Raw genomic sequence first — 19,170 nt, forward strand, 5'->3', positions numbered from 1 at the left:
GTATACACTCGGAGTGCGTGTATCCTTTGCCTTTAATTAGTATCATCAGCGTACACATGTACAGTGTACAACAACTACAAGTAGTGAAGTACAACTACATTTTGTACTTGTACAATTGAAGGTAACTTCAACTTCAAGTTCAAAATCAAACACTCCAACACCCACAGTTCAGAGCATTTTTCATGTGTGTGACATTGTGATGATGATGATTATGTCCACAGAATTCACTCAGTTCAGGGGTACACAATGCCAATGTCTAGTAGTAGTACTAGTACAGCCCTTGAACTTGTATGGGTTGATGATCATGGACCACTGAAGGCACCTACCTCGCTCGACACATTAAGAGCGCAAACAAAAAACCAATTCCTTACTCAGACGTCTCCCCTCCACCTTGATCCTTGTCGGATTTGAATCTTCCGTTGTTTTGAAGCACCATTGTCCCGTATGTTGGATGTTTACACTTCTCTGGCTTCAGAAAGCCCGCAGATGCTTTCGTCTTTTGGCGCGAACCGAATGAGAATGGAAAATAGGAATCGTACTATGTAAGAATTATTCGCAGATTTTGAGAATGTTTCTTGTTTGGTGTGAGTTGGATTTCATGCATTTTGGGGCTTCCGGTTCGTTTGAAGTTCGTCTGCAACATGGCAGCGATCAGCAAGGAAGAGTATTTGAAGCGCTATCTCTCTGGTGATACTAACAATGAGAAGAAAAAGAAGAAGAAGAGAGTGAAAGGAGCAAAACAATCAAAGTAAGGCGCATATAGTTAGGGTTCATATACGTGTTCCGCTGTTTCTGACGGAAATCAGTTCGCCTATCAATATTTATTCAAGACCGAAACGTGTGTGTGTGTGTGTGTGTATCTGTCTGTCTGTTTCACATCTAAAAAAATAGTGGTGGTAACATATACACCCTTTTGCTGGTAAAACAAGGGGTGACAAGAGAGGTATACATAAGTCGAGTATTGTTTCTGCGGTTGACAAAATTGATGTTCGATAAAATTATGCTAAATCTAACATTATTGTAATATGTACACATGTACATAGAGTACATGACTCAAAGTCAAACTGCATTTACTTGATTTCTGGCATCAGGAGTTATCACATGCTGCTATCAGGAGGACATCAGCCAGGCGTCAGCCAAAATTAACTTCCGACTGAATGTTTCTCCGCCAAATTTCAAGCGGTACAATTATATCTTGAAAAGCAAGTCAAGATCTTGCAACTGAAGCAGATTTGTGCTGTAATTTTACCCCAAATTCGATTTATTCGAAAACGCACCGAGCGGTTACGTCCCTTGAATAAGCAACAAAAAAATGTTGCGTTGAAGCTAATTTCAAAGTCAAAATACCATTTCTCATCACAAACTAGAATCCAAGGGGGAAAAACATGGTCTAAAGTTCGATCAGCAGCACTTAGGAGGGGAGGGGAATAGTAAGTATAAAGTTTGTGTGAGATAAACAAAGCCGGCTGACGTCCTTCGGGACTACAGCTGAGCTGCAAGTCGGCCATCATGCCTCTGGCTTTACGTAATATGGAACACTGGTTTGTGTGTGTGTGTGAGTGTTTACACGGTAATTGATCAAACAAACCAGATTAATTGTTGCTTGTTTATTTCTTTGAATGTTGTATGTTGCTTGTATCAAATTCAGTCACATTTGCAGCACTCAAATCTTTCCTCCATCTCTGTCTCACCAGCTCAAGAATCATAGATGATGACATTGACTTGAAGACTTTTGGAGCATCTGCATCAAATGAGCAAGAACAATCAGAAGATGAGGCCCCAACTGTTGCTGAAGTTGTGGATGAGCGACCTGAACATGTGAAACGACTGGAGCAGTACCGCAAAGACCAGCGCTGGAAAATATTGGGAAAGGACAAAGAAGAAGACGATGGTATGATACTGTGACAGGGTCACACATTAGTCCCCCTTGCCACGGGCAGCTGCTCTGCATTGACAGATTTGTGTCCCTGCCAAAGCGTGAACTATTTATAGTATATTTAAAGTAGCTCGGCAATTTTGGTACGCTGGTAGACAGCACACCCATGAAATGTGGAGTAGCTGTTTGTGATGGGGTCAATCCTGTTTGACTGTTTGCCTCCAAAGTTGATTCTTGTGCTTCGAGCACAATACTTTTAGCCTCATATAATTTTTTGGGTAATAGTACTACAGTAAAACCTGAGTCTAGCGGACCCTTGTTGTAACGGCCACCTGCTGCATACGGACAGTTTATCATGGCACGGACACGATTTCAACAATAACTAACCTTTAACGGGCGGACACCTGCCACTTACGGACGCGGACACGATTTTTCGGACCGTAGGAAGTGTAAACACTGTCACAAACGGACACAACGTACAAAAAAACGCAACTTCGAAAACTCGACTGTTATGCAGTCAGTGCTCGGCAGCCGTAGCAGTAGCACAAATGGTTGTTGATTGGTTGTCCTGTCCCTTTTCTGACCAATCAGTGGCTTGTTTAGATGGAGACCCACTTTTGCTCACTCACTTTCGCTTACTTTCGCTTTTCCGCATTGTGGATACAGTCACAACCAAAAGCAACAGTAGACTACTGTGTTTGAAAATGGAATCTCCAGCAGGAAAAAGAAAAGCGATGACTTTAGAGCAGCGTGTCGCTGCCTTGAAAAAACTAGATAGCGGCCAATCATGCCGAGATGTGGCGAAGGAGATGGGATGTGGTAAAACACAGATCGCGAGGATCAAATCGGAAAAAGAAGACGTGATGATCTCTCTCTCTTTGTAAGCAATGGTTCGAAGGAAACAATAGTTAACACAGCTAAATTTTTGTTCCATGCATTTATGCTGAGACTAGAAAAACTGAATGAAACAAGAGCTGACCCAATTTGGTCGAGACACACTGCGGAATTTCCCGTTGAATGACTGATGAAGAGTCAGCTATTTTTAGCTTTGTGACGTCCGACTTGCGTAAGTTTGAATGCACAGTGTGTGTAGGGAACGGGGTAGGTGTGTGTGGGGGAGGGGGATGTTGTTGTTGTTGTTGTTTGCTACATGTATCATTTGTTTACTCACATTTTCAGTGAGTCTTATGTTCAATCCAATAAATACATACCGTACTACAGGACTGACAAAAAGTGTCTTGTTCATTTTACGTGCTCTTTGTAAAATATTGCCCCGGCCCCTCCACCTGTGAAGAAGGGACACCTGTCTAATAGGGACACTATTACCATTCCCCAAGGGTGTCCGTTAGAGACAGGTTTTACTGTAATACCGTACGGATTTTTGGACGGTTTTCCTAAATTTAAAAAATGGCAAAAAAAATGTGTTTCCCACAGACAAGGCTCTGCCAAGAAATAGAGTAAGTTAGATACAGAGTGCAAAGGGTCATAGGTTCATGTATGTGGATGATAGGTTGCACGACTATGTGGATGATACGTTGCACGACTATGGGAGAGGATGTAAATGATAAGTGAGGTGCGAATAAGCAAACTTTATCAAAACTTCTGACTTTCTTTCAGATATTTCATCAGTTGAGTATGGAGTGATTGCATCAGGAAACAAGGGGGGCAGAGGACAGAAAGCTACTCAGCGTCACGATTCTGATTCAGATGCATCACTCCCACGGAGAACGCGGCATGATTCTGATTCTGACCCATCACCGCTGAGAAAAAGACGCCATGATTCAAACTCAGATGCATCTCCGCCGCGTAAAAAGCGACATGACTCTGATTCAGATAACTCACCAGCTGGACGAAAGCGTCATGACAGTGGTTCAGACAATTCCCCACCTCGTAAGAATAAACCCAATGTGGGAAATTCTAGCAGTGATAAGACTTCCAGGAAAAGACAAGACAGACAGTCAAGGTTTGCTCCCGCTGATCAGCCAGCAAGGAGAAACCGACATGACAGTGATTCCGACCACTCCCCTCCAAGGAAACAGAGACATGACAGTGGCTCTGACCAATCGCCACCAAGGAAGGGTACAAATTCTGACCAATCGCCACCAAGACGTAAAAGACATGACAGCGATGAATCTCCACCAAGAAAAAGGAAAGCGCAAAAGGAGTCTGACCAGTCGCCACCTAGACGGAACAGACGCGGGAGTGACTCTGACCAGTCACCACCCAGACAAAGAAAAAGAGGCAAAGAAGATGACCAATCACCACCCAGACGACAAGGCGAGGGGAAGAAGGGAGCAAAGCCTGATAAGACGCTTGGTGGCGCCAAAGCAGGACTGTCCTCTGCAGCAGAAATGAAAAGAGAAGCTGAACTGCTGAGGAAAAAAGAAGAGGACACTTTTAAAAAGGTAAAACTTAACCGAGAGATAAGTGTTTGAGTGCATGTGTCATGGTGTGTATTGCAGAAAAAAAGGACATTCTTGAACAGGGGAAACTATTTGTTATAAAAAAACCACTGAAATTGGGAGAAAGAGGAATGGTGTGTTGGCACAGATGGGTGTTTCAGTATCAGCATGTGTCTCTGTTTACATACATGTGTATCACAGAAAAGAACAGGAGGAAAGCTTAAATAGGAAGATGATGCTTTAGAGGCACACTCCTTCTCATTAAACATTTTTAACTGTTCATTTTTGGAAGGTCACCAAGGGGAGGGATGGTCTTGGACAGATCTGAGATGGTGAGCCGAACTTCACGACAAGGAATGTGCCTTTGAATCACGAAAAATGACCAGAAATTTATCAAAACAGTACGCAGTCTTGTTGTGTTGATTTTAAGTTCATCTTACATGTCTTAGATAAGCAAAATATTGTCAGAGAAGAGACAGAAAAAAGAACTTTTGAATTATACATGGATGTATAACAATGTGTGTGGACTAATGTACATTGGTTGGGGGGGGGGGGGGGGGGCGAGGGGCAGTAAGAGGGGAGAACAGAAAGTGGGAAAGACATATAAAACAAAATTGCTTTTCTCTGTTTGCTTTTAGTGAATATTTATCTTTTCTTAACAGATTGATCGTGATGCGCTGGGACAAGATGCACAGACGGTGTTCCGAGACAAGAAGTCGGGCAAGCGACGGAATCTGGCGGCTGAGCAAGAGGAGGAAGCAATAGAGGCCAAGAAGAAAGCGGAGGAAGATAAGAAATACCAGGAGTGGGGCCAAGGGTAAGAGAGAGAGACAGAGGATGAGAGGGGAGGGGGAGGAGGGCAGGGGAGAGAAATAGTGTAGTGAAAGAGTGTGTCTGTGTGCATCTTTGTCTATGTGACTGTGTTTGTGTATGTGCACTTGTTGCTTTGAACTCTATATCCAGTAGACCCTGCAAGAGAATCATTTTGATTACAGAAATCATAAACACTCATAAGGAAAATTGTAGACATTCCATCATAAGCAAATGAATGATGTAAGTTCTGGACATTGTTTAATATTTCTCAGTCATTTCAGTGGAAAATAACTATGGTTATTTTGGACTGCTGGGAAAATGATTTTGAGGATGTTTTTCTCTCAGTAATATTGCTCATCAGAATCTGTTGCCAAAACACACGTCGTAACATGAGTTTGTCTATGAGCAAGTCAGTGGAGTGCATCACTCTGTTGAATCTGAACGTTTCTTGTTGATTTTCAGACTGAAACAGAAGGAGCAGAGGGAGCAGCAGATGCAGGAGTATGTGCACGAAGCGTCCAAACCACTGGCCCGCCACAAAGACGACCAGGATCTGGATCGCATCATGCGTGACATGGACAGGGATGGCGACCCAATGGCAATGTTCATGAAGAAGAAGAACAAGAAGGAAGATCCTAATGGTATGGATTTTTTTGTTTGGCTGTCTTGCTGGCTGGTTAATTGTGGGTTGGGTGTGGAGGATGAGGTGACTCAGCATCACGGGCAGTGGAAAATCAGGTCCCTGCCAGACACGACCTCTTCACATGCACTGTGGAGTGAACGATATAGTTATGACTTGAGTGGTATGTCACACGTATGTGGGATAAATGTTTTGTTGTGATTGGTCAATCATCTGTAGTATTCTCATTTACATCAGTCAGTTTAATATAGACTAAATATAATGTCAAATCAAGAATGAAGATAAAGCATTGTATAAACCACAGTTTACCCTTTCCACTGTGTGCTTTTGCTACATGGTTCTTTATCGGTGTCAAGTGCACCGGAGAAACAGGGTCAGAGGTGAGAACGAAGAAAGATCTTATTAACTAGAAAGACAGTAATGTTGTTTGGACCCGTCCTCATATGTACTCTGCCTATATTTGTAAGATGATGATTTATTCCCCAAAAAATCACAGGGTGACACAGTAGTCCCCCTTCTACAGCAGCTCACTGCACAGATTTGTCTGCTGGCCTTGAGCATGAGCTCATGTTTCATGTGCATCGGTTAGACCACACCTGTGAATTGTAGAAAACTGTGACTGGCACAATGGCCTAGTGGATAAGATGCCGACCTCCCAAACAGAAGGTTGTAGGTTCAAATCCCAGCCTGGTGGGTTAAGGGTGGAGATATTTCCAATCTCCCAGGTCAACTTATATGCAGACATGCTAGTGCCTTACCCCTGTTTGTGTGTACAAACAAGCCACAAGACCAAGTGCACACGGAAAAGATCATGAAATTCATGTCAGAGTTCAGTTGGTTAAAGGCTTACTAACTCGCTCCCGTGTTTACGATGTGTAGTTTGCCCACAATCGATGTCAAATGCATCATAAGGCCATATAATGACGATATGTCGCAATGCGCGGACCATATACATGCATTACAGCTTGTTCTAGCCTCTGAAAAAGTGAGGATGTCAACAAAGACGCGGAGTTATTTCCCTTGCGTCAACGTTACCTCTGTTGGCAAATCTATAAATAGGACGATCTAGATCAAAATAAAAATTCAAATATCTCAACATTTAAGGGGTCCTAGACCACAATATCTTGCAGGGAACTTAATTTAGCATGTCTCCAGCTGTGGGTAAAGCAATTAGCGTGAATAGTCATCAGCTTTCTATGCCTTTAAAGAAACACAAAAATACCCAGCATGCTTCCCCTGAAAGCAGCGTATGGCTGCTTTAATGGCGGGGTAATAACGGTCATACATGTTAAAGCCGTGGGGAGTTTCAGCCCACGAACAAAGAAGAAGAAGTAAAAAAGTGTTTTTGATAAAGTCTGACTGCTGTTGTCTCCTGGTATCCTCACGCGTGTTCACGTGGCAGATGTGCTGAAGAGACGATAACAAATAATATCCAACCAACATGGCAGACGGTTAAGGGGCTATTAGTTTAGCCCAAACTCACACTTGTTTGACCGGCTTTGCCTCCAAAGATATTTTGAGCATTTCTTTCACTTGGTCACACATCACCTAACTCATTCATTATTAATTTGAGCTTATTTATTTATCTAAGTGTACTCTTCCATTTGTTCACAGCAAAACCTCGCTACAAAGGACCACCAGGACCGCCAAACCGATTTGGGATCCTGCCAGGGTATCGCTGGGACGGTGTCGACCGCTCCAATGGCTTCGAGAAACAGATTTTCACGAAGATGTCAGAAAAGAAAGCAGTGAAAGAACATGCCTATAAGTGGAGCACAGAAGACATGTGAATGTGTGTGTATGTAAACCAGTTAATATCTCACATTGTGTGCTTGTTTCTGAGGTTTTGAAGTTATTTCTGTTACTTCTGAGAGGTCATGATATTGGTGTGTGCAGAATGAATTTCTTTTGTGAAGGTTAGAAACTTTTGTGATGAATGCTTTTGTTTAACCCAAGATAAGTGTGATGAAATAAGTATGTATGTAGATACTCAGTTGAAAAGAAAAGTGCATGATTTCCAACATCAAATGAAACGTAGATTGTGGCTTTGGACATATCTTCTTCTTCTTCAGCGAAAGTGACTTTTCAGGCAGTAAAGCAGTGCTACCATTTTTTTCTCTTCCAAAAGACAGGACAGAATAAAAACAGGTAAATAAACAAAACAATAATGAGAAATTAAGAATTGAATATTAGTGTGTTGCAGAGAGAGACCGAGGGCATGTTTGTGTGTGTGTGTACATGTGTTTGAATCTGGTTGGGTTTGAATAAAGTATATTAAGACTTTTGCAGATCTTTTCAAATATGTCCTTTTTTTGTCTGCTCTGTAGCCACAATTTGTGATCACAAACTTGTCAATTGTCATCCACACAAAAGCAGCAACAATTTTCTCGTGTACATTTATTTTCATGTTCATACATGCATTACAACACAGCAAACAGTCTTCTGCAGAAAACTTAACAGATTACTGCTATCTCTCTCTCTCTCTCACTCTCACACACACACTCGTCCCCGCTTGCACTGACAATGTGCATTAAAGCTGAAAATTACTGATTTTGTCCTATTTACTTACTTTTGGATGACGAACGAGTCGAAGATAGACTCTGGTTGTATGGTGTGCCCTTCTTGGTTCAAACTGAATCAAATGTTAGTTAAGTGGACACAATCGGTACTTTTCAGCTTTAACTTTTTCGCGACGCGCCGCCCGAATACAAGCGTTCACTGATCATGCCGTTGTCAGCACGCCGCCAGAATCCGTGCGTAAGGTGCGTGAGTCGCTTCGCCACACACCGCCTTAATAGTAGCGTTGGAAGTGGAAAATACCACGCTGGGGATTTTCCATACGAAAACCCACGTCATAGGTTCAGAGGTCGGCTGCATTACCATACGCGACAAATAACTCCCAGAACAGTTGATTTCATTGGTTAGTTTGGATACTACAGGTCATTGACGGGACCAACCCATGCCTTAGTTTCATATTTAGGATTCCAAAATGTCGCGAGTTGTCAGTGTTGTTGCGAAGCGAAGCGGCGTGCAGAAGGAAGGTAGTGACTGTGTGTGCATGAAACAGTGTTGTTGTGATAGATGGATAAGTGAGTGATGAGGGTGAATGAGTTAGCCAAATCAAGAGCTCGAGGTGTCAATGCTACTTTGGCCAAAACCCAATGCAAGCGGACGGACGCGATTCTGGTGCCGGGAATGTTCTGTGGCCACATGGCTGTGGCGCTTTGTGTTGAGCCGTGCTTCGAAGTGTGGCACACAAAGAAGGATGTTCTCCGTGCATAAACCGAGTTCTAAACAAGTCATTTATACAAAAACTGTAAATACTGTGACAGCAAGTGTTTCTTTTCTTCTATGGATAAAACCCAACGCAATGGGACTCGATTCTGGTGCCTGGAATGTGGTGTGGCGTTTTGCTGTGCTCTGTGGCACTGTAAATACTGTGACAGCAAGTGTTTCTTTTCTTCTACATGGATATATTCATCATAGTCATCACCCAGTCATCTCATTGTATCATTCAGGTTAGTAAATTCTTTTTTGAGTATTCACTAACAACATTTTGTGCATATTTTCAAACATGTCTGTAGTATTTATGTGGTGCCTCTGGACTTTTTTTAATTTAAATTGTTGACATTTTCAATAGCATACCACACAAACACAACAAGCCTTTTGACAAATACAAAGTACATTTCTGAAACAATGAAAGATCTTTCTTTAATTGTGTGCAAAAAGTAAGTCTCCACATGTACTAGTTTTTTTACAATATTTTTTTCAAAATACAATATTTTTTTCAAAATTTTCAAATTTTGGTTGTCAGCAGGCTATTTATTGACATTTTCAATAGCATACCACACAAACACAACAAGCCTTTTGACAAATACAAAGTACATTTCTGAAACAATGAAAAATCTTTCTTTAATTGTGTGCAAAAAGTAAATCTCCACATGTACTAGTTTTTTTACAATATTTTTTTCAAAATACAATATTTTTTTCAAAATGTCCCAATTTTGGTTGTCAGCAGGCTATTTATATGCTTTGGCGCATGCGTTCTGAGTGTATAGTCATGTCATAGGGTGGACGTGTTGAAAGAGTTAAAAGGCACATTCCTTCTAATGTTGAGGATCGTTTAAGTCACCATAGATCCGTCCAGGCTTTTTAATTGGCATAAATGGATCCTTCCACTTGAATAAGCATAACAAAATCTACGGTCTAGCAGCTTTCTCAACAGAACATGTCTGCTCTACACGGAAAGCAGCGAGGCCGCAGACTGTGGAAGCCTTTATCCCATGTAAAATCTTGGACACATATATACTCTTAAACAACAACAAAAAGTTAAACCACAGGTATCACACAGATACACACAGACATGCACGCACTCGAACACAGAACCTTAAATCATGTCTTCATTCACAAGAATCGCATAGACACACACAGAACCATGAATCATATATCTTGGTCACTAATCATATGTCTTGGTCACTAATCATATGTCTTAGTAGTGTCAATGTATTCCCCATCCTTGGCAAAGTAGCCCTTGATAGGAGGAGTAGCAGTTGGTCCTTTCATCTGTGTACCAATCAGCATCTCATCAAGCTGTTCACAGAAAAAAAAATTTAAAAATCATGTCTTCGTCTTGAGATGAAATGTCATATGTCAATGTTTTTATCTCATCAAAAAAAAGAAAAAAAGTTTGAAGATACCTCTGCTTGTGTCACTATGTGTGTCTCAAACTCTCCATCACTGCAAAAAGTGTAGCAAAGATCCAATTTGCAGAACGAATACTGCACAAAGGTCCAGCCTAGTTACTTAGAATCAATCACTGACCTTTCTCATTACCATGTTCCCTGAGCAAATAAGACGTTAACCACACGCAGATCCGTCAGAAGGAACAGTATCCCAGGCACTATTGGTAAATGGGCAAAGTCTTCAGGCTGAAAGTCTTCGCACGTTTATTTAAAGCGTGAATGATACGGTGCCTACTGACGGCTCTGTGTCTAGCCACTGTCATACAGCGCAACCCCCATTTTAAGACTCACTCCCGTTTAACCCCTTGTGTTTTCAGATTTTCAGTTTAGGCCAAAAAAAAAAAATGCTTTGGTTACGGTTTCCCGACCGACCCTAACTTTTTGGGCCGACCCTAAACTTTTTTTTTGGTCCTAAAGCTAAAAATAAAATGAACCAAACACATACATACACAAAAAAAACCACACACACACACACAAAAACCCACCGAAAACGACAACACCACGGCACAGAGAAAACATCGATCGCCGGCGAGCAGACAACAACAAGCCCGACAAGGGACACCACTCCGCTTTTTACAACTCCCATATCCAAGGGAAGTCAGTCTCGTGCGTTCGTTCGTTGCGCGAACGTAAAAAGATGTCGTCTGCATTTGCAATCGTATTCGGAAAGTGCGTTCATATCGAACAAACACGACTGATAAGTCGGTACTCGAAGAGTGCAACCTTGGTGGACATTTTTCATGATTTTCATCCAACTTTGGACGGCAAACTGTTCGGGATAAAATGTGTTGGGTCGACGAAAATAAGTGCCGAGCCCGAAGACTCTTTCGAACTGGACTTTGGCATGACTCTCGAAAACTTGGAAAGTTTCCACATCAAATCACTTCACTTCAAGTGTGTTCGTTTGACTCCTGATGGCAGTGAAGCGGACGAATACACCAATATGAAAATACCTCGAATATCCTGCTACACAAATATTTTTATCATTTCAAGAGGGACCAACAAAAAAAAAAAAAAAAAAAAAAAAAAAAGTTTAATCGACCTACCTACCCTATTTTTTTTGGCCATGAAACCGTAACCAAAGCATTTTTTTTTTGGCCTTATAACTTCGATAAATTTAAGAGTTCCTCCTTTTTCAGACCTGATCTTCTCAGATTTGTGGGGGTCCTAAAAGGGGGGTGCCACTGTTTCACCGTCATCAATACACACCTGAATGGCCATGTTGTACAGCTCCTCAGATTCGAACTTCAGCTCGTCCAAGGCTCGATCCTGAGTGATGAGGAGTGAGGACAATGTCGCTGCTTCCTCTGTGTGCTGGTGCAACTTGCTGCGAGACCACTGCTTCTGTAGCAAAGCTCGCCTCTCGCCCTCCTCAAATGTCAGCACCGCAGGCGGTCGTCGACGCAGTCTGCTCAGAAAGAAATCCAATGTTTGGTAAAATACAAAAACAGTGACCTAAATTAGCTCTCTTCATGGGCGGGGATGTAGCTCAGTCGGTAGCGCGCTGGATTTGTATCCAGTTGGCCGCTGTCAGCGTGAGTTCGTCCCCACGTTCGGCGAGAGACTTATTTCTCAGAGTCAACTTTGTGTGCAGACTCTCCTCTGTGTCCGAACACCCCCGTGTGTACACGCAAGCACAAGAACAAGTGCGCACGAAAAAGATCCTGTAATCCATGTCAGAGTTCGGTGGGTTATAGAAACACGAAAATACCCAGCATGCTTCCTCCGAAAGCGGCGTATGGCTGCCTAAATTGCTGGGTAAAAACGGTCATACACGTAAAAGCCGTGGGAGTTTGAGCCCATGAACGAAAAAAAAAAAGAAAAAAAAAAAGCTCTCTTCATGAACCTTCAACATGAAACTAAAGTTAACGAACTTCAAAGTCAAAAGTATTGCTTTTCACAACGAGTTTGCCTCACTTTCAGTTTCAACGCACTGCCCTGATTCTCTCCATCTGCACAGTTTGGTCTTTGCAACATCTTCCTTGATTTTAAAATACTGTTCTTGTTGAGCATTACTTCGATATTCCAAAGAAGTGCAAAATCCTCCTGTAAAAATCTACTGTGTAATAAGGTGATAAGGTAATACATGTATCATATAGTCGTGTAAGTCTACCCCCGTGGGAATTAGGATTGCTTTCTCACCGGGGAAAGGGAACTGCCATGCAGTATAGCACTACACAATTTTTATTTTTATTTTTTATTTTTACTGCATGCTTGTGTTCATGTTTCTGAGCCCCAAAGACTTTCGATCTTGGGATCTTTATTAGTGCACGCGTGCACACAGGGGTGTACAGACACAAGGGTGTACAGCCACACAAGGGAAGCTCAATGGCAGTCTGGACGACCTACAGCGCACGGCAACATTTGCGCGAAGAACCGGCGTTTCCATCTGAGTGATCGACAAGAAGAAAGAAGAAGACACACAAGGGAGAGTGTGAGCAAAGTTGACTCCTAGATATAAATCCCTTGCCGAACCTGGGATTCAAACCCACGCAGATATTGACAGGTTGCGCATTTCAAAACTAGCTCCGCTACCAACTGAGCTATCTCCCGGTCCCAGATACCTGTAATGCAAGACCCCTAAATTGACAGGACACCTTCCATTAGAAGCCTGATTTGATCACTGGACCACTGTCGAACTATAAGTGTTACAAAGTGACAGCTGCAATGTAAAGGCACTTCTGACTTGTTCCAAGTGTATTCTGTCATTTAAGATACCAGTGATGAAGTTTCCTGCTCCTCCAGAAATTACTGGTTTCACACACACCCGCAGATACATACTAACACACATACTCTCTCTCTTTCCCTAACACACATTTAAACTCACAAACATGCACATAAACAGCAGCAAACACACATGCATTCACACACACACACGCACACACTCATTACCTAATCTGTGAAAGAATCTTTGGGTCTCCATCAATCTCATCCACTGGTTTCAAACGGCGACCAAATTTCTCGAGGCGCTTCATCTGCCGTTCAATCTTTTTTTTCCGCTTGGTTTCCCTCTGCATCAACACAGCCGGATCCACTTTTTTTTTCTTCTTCATTGGAGCGCCCCTGTAACAGTCATTGTAGTGATAATGCATAAGATCATGCATAAGATCACTTATAGTTCGACAGTGGACATCATTTTCCAAAACCAAACTGCAATTTCTCCATGTGAGATAATAAAGTTAATTTGATTTTAATCAGAAACATTGCAAGGACTCTTAACTTTTTAGAGTGGCTTGAGTATACACTTTTTAAAAATCCAAAAAGCTCAGTGTAGTGTTTATAATGATGTATACTAAGTGGACAGAGCTTTAACACAACAAGAAGAGCAAACGCTCGATCGAGTCACTTTCGCAGTTCTGAATATTATATGAGGCATCAGATGGACAGGAAGAAATTGCTATTCACAACACAATGAGTCACGTTCACATAAAATTTGAGCCCGGTCACTTTTATAGTTTCCGAGAAAAGCCCAACGTTAAGTTGTGTGTTGCCGAACAGAAAAGGCTAGTTATCTCCCTTGTTTTTCTGATAACGTTCGTAAAAGGCTACAGATGTAAATACTTTGATGTAAAGAATAATCCTACAAAGTTTCAATCACATCCGATGAACTTTGTCAAAGATATAAAATGTCTAATTTTTCCTTTGACGCTGACCTGTGACCTTGAAAAAGGTCAAAGGTCAACGAAACCATCGTTAAAGTGTAGAGGTCATTGGAGGTCACGACTAAACAAAATATGAGCCCGATCGCTTTGATAGTTTCCGAGAAAAGTCCAACGTTAAGGTGGTGTCTACGGACGGCCGGCCGGCCGGACGGCCGGCCGGACAGACTAACACTGACCGATTACATAGAGTCACTTTTTCTCAAGTGACTCAAAAAGCAGTAAAACATAAGAAATTGTCATCATTTTCACGAGTTTTCATTCACAAACACCTGGGAAATAAATCTCATGTTCCCCATGCAATAACTCGAGGTGGTGAATGGGTTTGAGCTTTCAGGTGAAACGTGGATTGTCAAAGTAAAAGCCAATCAGGCTGATTGTTTATGTGTGGAACCATCGCGGCTTTGGATTTGTGTTTCCGAGGACAGCGATTGTAAGCATTCACTCTCAAAGACCCAATCAATGTTGATAATTACCGCGGCGACTCATGGTCAATTTGCAACTTATCTCTGTAATCGCAAAATCCACAACGAAAAGTCATAAACACTTAAAAGAAAAGAAATATGCTCAACACTTACTGAACTCACAGGTATGATCGCAGCTCTGTACATTTTCAGACTGGAAGAAAAGCTACGTTTGACGTCACATACAAGTTTGACGTGTTATCTCATGCTACTGTGACGATGCTTTGTGGCCCGGAGTTGGATTCTAAAAATTCGTCTCCCTGTGGGTTATTGTGCATTTTGTTGCACAACCAAAATGATGACAAAAACGATGTTTGGTGGCTTGTTGTCAGACCAGCATTTTGTTGTTGGTCCTCGGGGAGCATATCGCCTTTTGTCTCATATTTATCAACCGCGGCCTTCGGCCTTGGTCGATAAAGATGAAACAAAAGACGATATGGTCCCCTTGGACCAACAAACAAGTCGCGTAAGGCGAAAATACAATATTTAGTCAAGTAGCTGCCATTTTTCAGCAAGACCGTATACTCGTAGCATCGTCAGTCCACCGCTCATGGCAAAGGCAGTGAAATTGACAAGAAGAGCGGGGTAGCAGTTGCGCTAAGAAGGATAGCACGCTTTTCTGTACCTCTCTTTGTTTTAACTTTCTGAGCGTGTTTTTAATCCAAACATATCATATCTATATGTTTTTGGAATCAGGAACCGACAAGGAATAAGATGAAAGTGTTTTTAAATTGATTTGGACAATTTAATTTTGATAATAATTTTTATATATTTAATTTTCAGAGCTTGTTTTTAATCCGAATATAACATATTTATATGTTTTTGGAATCAGCAAATGATGGAGAATAAGATAAACGTAAATTTGGATCGTTTTATAAATTTTTATTTTTTTTTACAATTTTCAGATTTTTAATGACCAAAGTCATTAATTAATTTTTAAGCCACCAAGCTGAAATGCAATACCGAACCCCGGGCTTCGTCGAAGATTACTTGACCAAAATTTCAACCAATTTGGTTGAAAAATGAGGGCGTGACAGTGCCGCCTCAACTTTCACGAAAAGCCGGATATGACGTCATCAAAGACATTTATCAAAAAAATGAAAAAAACGTATGGGGATTTCATACCCAGGAACTCTCATGTCAAATTTCATAAAGATCGGTCCAGTAGTTTAGTCTGAATCGCTCTACACACACACACAGACACACACACACACACACATACACCACGACCCTCGTCTCGATTCCCCCCTCTACGTTAAATTATTTAGTCAAAACTTGACTAAATATAAAAAGCTGGTCTGTCAACAAGCCACCAAACATCTTATAATGTCCTGTTAATGAAAACATTGTGTTAGTTCAACACTAAATGGAAACAAATCGCGTCAAGCGATATCAAATCATTTAGTCAATCTGTCCACCTGAAACTAAAGGATCGACACTGAAAAACTGGGACCAGTTGACTACTAAAACCTGGCTAGCTGAAACCCATAAACCGAGACAGGTTGAGCCGGACATGACGTCATCAAAGACATTTATCAAAAACTGAGGAGAAAAAAATGTCTGGGGATTTTATCTGGAAGAACTCACACGCAAAGTTTCATAAGCAACTGTCGGGTAGTTTTCTAAGATTTGCTGTGAAAGCACACACACATTGACACACACACACACACACACATATCCACCAACACCCTCATCTTGATTCCCAGTCTATCTGAAAACATTTAGTCAAAACTTGACTAAACAGAACAAGGCTGCACGACTTACCACAGCTGGCTGGTGGCATGGAAAAGCAGCGGAGAAGACTGAGTGTGAACACATCGCGCGCAGTGATGACTGATGATGACTGGAGATGTCTGTGGTATGGACAACCTTGACAGTGAAAGACGTTCAAAGTTAATGACACATGACCTTCCTGCATTCAAAATCTTGCATTAAATATTTACATCATTACATGCATCTCCGAAAAAGTTTAATTTCATACAATCTGTCGGTGTTTCAAATGTTCTTGTTGGTTCATTCAGTGGAATTTTTCTTCGTGGCACAGTGTCTTTTGTTCTTTATATACGTATCCTCCTGCAGGGGCTCACATGCACGTCGGACATCGGACATACACGAATATTTTTTCTAAATGTCCTATACATTTTTTTCATGCAAGAGGACATATATATAATGTCCTATTGTTTTTGTCACAAAAAAGTGGTCATTGTCCGATTATGCTTTCATTTGATCCGGATATTGTCAGTACTTTCCAATTTACAGTAGTTTGATTTGCTATTTTATTGATGTTTTGCGAAGCGATGCGTCTCTCTAGTCCAAGCAGACGAAACTTGGGGAGACTTTGTGTGCTTTTTTACATTTAGTCAAGTTTTGACTAAATGTTTTAACATAGAGGGGGAATTGAGACGAGGGTCGTGGTATGTGTGTGTGTGTGTGTGTGTGTGTGTGTGTGTCTGTGTGTCTGTGTGTCTGTCTGTCTGTCTGTGCGTGTGTGTGTGTAGAGCGATTCAGACCAAACTACTGGACCGATCTTTATGAAATTTGACATGAGAGTTCCTGGGAATGATATCCCCGGACTTTTTTTTCTTTTTTTCGAGAAATACTTTTGATGACGTCATATCCGGCTTTTTGTAAAAGTTGAGGCGGCACTGTCACGCCCTCATTTTTCAATCAAATTGATTGAAATTTTTGTAAACCAATCTTCGACGAAGGCCGGACTTCAGTATTGCATTTCAGCTTGGTGGCTTAAAAATGAATTAATGACTTTGGTCATTAAAAATCTGAAAATTGTAATAAATTTGTTTTATATAAAACGATCCAAATCTACGTTCATCTTATTCTACATCATTTCCTGATTCCAAAAACATATAAAATTAATATGTTATATTTGGATTAAAAACAAGCTCTGAAAATTAAAAAATATAAAAATTATGATCAAAATTAAATTTCCGAAATCGATTTAAAAACAATTTCATCTTATTCCTTGTCGGTTCCTGATTCCAAAAACATATAGATATGATATGTTTGGATTAAAAACACGCTCAGAAAGTTAAAACGAAGAGAGGTACAGAAAAGCGTGCTATGCAGCACAGCGAAACCACTACCGCGCTGAACAGGCTCGTCAGTTTCACTCCGTTATGCACAAGCGGCGGACTACGGTCATTGTGAAAAAATGCAGTGCGTTCAGTTTCATTCTGTGAGTTCCACAGCTTGACTAAATGTAGTAATTTCGCCTTACGCGACTTGTTTTTTTATAGAGAAGAGCTTCCAAGGGTCGCAACTCTGAATGCTCCAAGCCGGTTGACAGTTACCTCCCTTTTCATTTTTTTCTCCGAAAAAGCAACAAGCCGCCGAAACGTAAATTGGTGCCAGAAAAAGGCCAGAAGCGTTTGTACTTCAATTCTCTGCCCTCATCAGCGGCTAGTACCACTAAAACTCCCTCAGGCCTCTAAGCAGCCAGAGCCAGATAAAACCGTCGCTCTAGAAAGTGAAACTTCGGCGCCGAAGAAAGACGTTACCCCCATGCGTGGCTTCGTTTCAAGCTGGCCGACTTCGACATTCCCATAATCAAGTTTTATTAAATTTACGCTTTGTTGCGGTAAAAAAATGTCCTATTGATTTATTTTTGTTCAGGACAAATGTCCTATCACTTTTGCATTGTCCAGGACATTTGTCCTATGCCACCTCTCATGGACGTCCCCTGCTCCTGGTCTTGTGACAGAAAGCAACATCACTCTACTTTGAACTTTTCTGACGACCCTTATCGCCTTATCCTACCTTTGTTACAGTTAGGAAGTTTTTCCATGAGCTGTGGCTAGAGACAGTGCAATGTCACGAATGTGCCAGTCTAGTAACATCAAATCACTAATGACTTACTCTTTGCATGGAATTTGGAAATGCATTGCAGTTAAATTCATAGCTCAGAATCCAGTGACATTCTTGACTTTTGATACAAGTCCATGTAAGCAAGCCATAGAACATTTGTCGTGAAATTAATTGACGGATTGAGCTTCAAACTTAAGCATAATTAATTAATTTGGTTGTTCAATCGACGAAAATGCACCGAAAATGGCGTACGTTGTCAACCATGGGACATCATTTACACGAAAAAGTTGTCTCCCTTGTCTGATCATACAGATAATTCCTTCTTTGACCCATGTAAACAAAATGCATTCGTACAGTTCATCGGAGTTCATTCCGTAACTTCAAAGGGATCTAAAATGACTTGTTATGATTACAAGTGCAGGTTCCACAAATTTGGAGACTTAAAAATGCCTCTGGATTCTGAGCTATGAATTTAACACGCTAAAGTTCAAGATTAGCGGTCTATACATTGTATACACACACGCACACACAGATGCTGCCAACTAACAAAATCCCGTTATACGCATACAAAACCCCTCAGAATCGTTCTAACCTTGAAAATTTGGTTACCAAACCAGCAAAAGAAATTTGGAAGGTCCTTGAGGCCATGTTGACTTCTGCTATCATTTGCATACCATTTCTGGATGTCGCAAAAACTTGCGTATGTAATTTTTGCGCCAAAGTAGTCTTTGAATGATTTATTTTTAAATGAT

The 19,170-nt window shown here is 41.3% G+C and overlaps 3 protein-coding genes across 3 annotated transcripts in view; 1 reads left to right on the top strand and 2 right to left on the bottom strand.

Annotated features, from left to right (window-relative positions):
• Positions 1–499, bottom strand: part of LOC138973128 (DNA polymerase epsilon catalytic subunit A-like) — an 83,339-nt gene extending 82,840 nt beyond the window's left edge. The window contains exon 1 of the mRNA XM_070345791.1: positions 372–499. Coding sequence (XP_070201892.1) covers positions 372–436 — 65 coding nt within the window. The 5' untranslated portion in view covers positions 437–499. The remainder of the gene's footprint in view (positions 1–371) is intronic.
• Positions 500–623: 124 nt separating this feature from the next.
• LOC138973132 (BUD13 homolog) lies at positions 624–8,015 on the top strand. Its single transcript, XM_070345797.1, has 6 exons — positions 624–748; positions 1,695–1,891; positions 3,494–4,281; positions 4,941–5,095; positions 5,554–5,732; positions 7,346–8,015. The coding sequence occupies exons 1-6, from the start codon at positions 642–644 to the stop codon at positions 7,519–7,521; spliced, it is 1,602 nt and encodes a 533-aa protein (XP_070201898.1). The 5' UTR covers positions 624–641; the 3' UTR covers positions 7,522–8,015.
• Positions 8,016–8,842: 827 nt separating this feature from the next.
• On the bottom strand, positions 8,843–19,148 carry LOC138973136 (large ribosomal subunit protein mL40-like). Its single transcript, XM_070345802.1, has 5 exons — positions 19,011–19,148; positions 16,361–16,465; positions 13,366–13,536; positions 11,683–11,881; positions 8,843–10,321 (listed from the first exon to the last, which is right to left on the bottom strand). Exons 1-5 carry the CDS (start codon positions 19,088–19,090, stop codon positions 10,208–10,210), a joined length of 669 nt encoding a protein of 222 aa, XP_070201903.1. The 5' UTR covers positions 19,091–19,148; the 3' UTR covers positions 8,843–10,207.
• Positions 19,149–19,170: the final 22 nt, after the last annotated feature.

This window comes from Littorina saxatilis, linkage group LG8 (genome assembly GCF_037325665.1).
Source record: "Littorina saxatilis isolate snail1 linkage group LG8, US_GU_Lsax_2.0, whole genome shotgun sequence".
Taxonomy (NCBI): domain Eukaryota; kingdom Metazoa; phylum Mollusca; class Gastropoda; order Littorinimorpha; family Littorinidae; genus Littorina; species Littorina saxatilis.

Bases quoted from the DNA above. Each gene is read 5' to 3' on its own strand.
- LOC138973132 (XM_070345797.1), top strand. From the start codon at position 642: ATGGCAGCGATCAGCAAGGAAGAGTATTTGAAGCGCTATCTCTCTGGT. The intron at 749-1,694 runs GTAAGGCGCATA...CTGTCTCACCAG, and splicing joins AAAGGAGCAAAACAATCAAA to CTCAAGAATCATAGATGATG. The intron at 1,892-3,493 runs GTATGATACTGT...ACTTTCTTTCAG, and splicing joins GGACAAAGAAGAAGACGATG to ATATTTCATCAGTTGAGTAT.
- LOC138973136 (XM_070345802.1), bottom strand. From the start codon at position 19,090: ATGCAAATGATAGCAGAAGTCAACATGGCCTCAAGGACCTTCCAAATT. The intron at 16,466-19,010 runs GTTAGAACGATT...TTCACTGTCAAG, and splicing joins TTGGTAACCAAATTTTCAAG to GTTGTCCATACCACAGACAT. The intron at 11,882-13,365 runs GTAATGAGTGTG...CTTTCTGAGCAG, and splicing joins AAGATTCTTTCACAGATTAG to ACTGCGTCGACGACCGCCTG.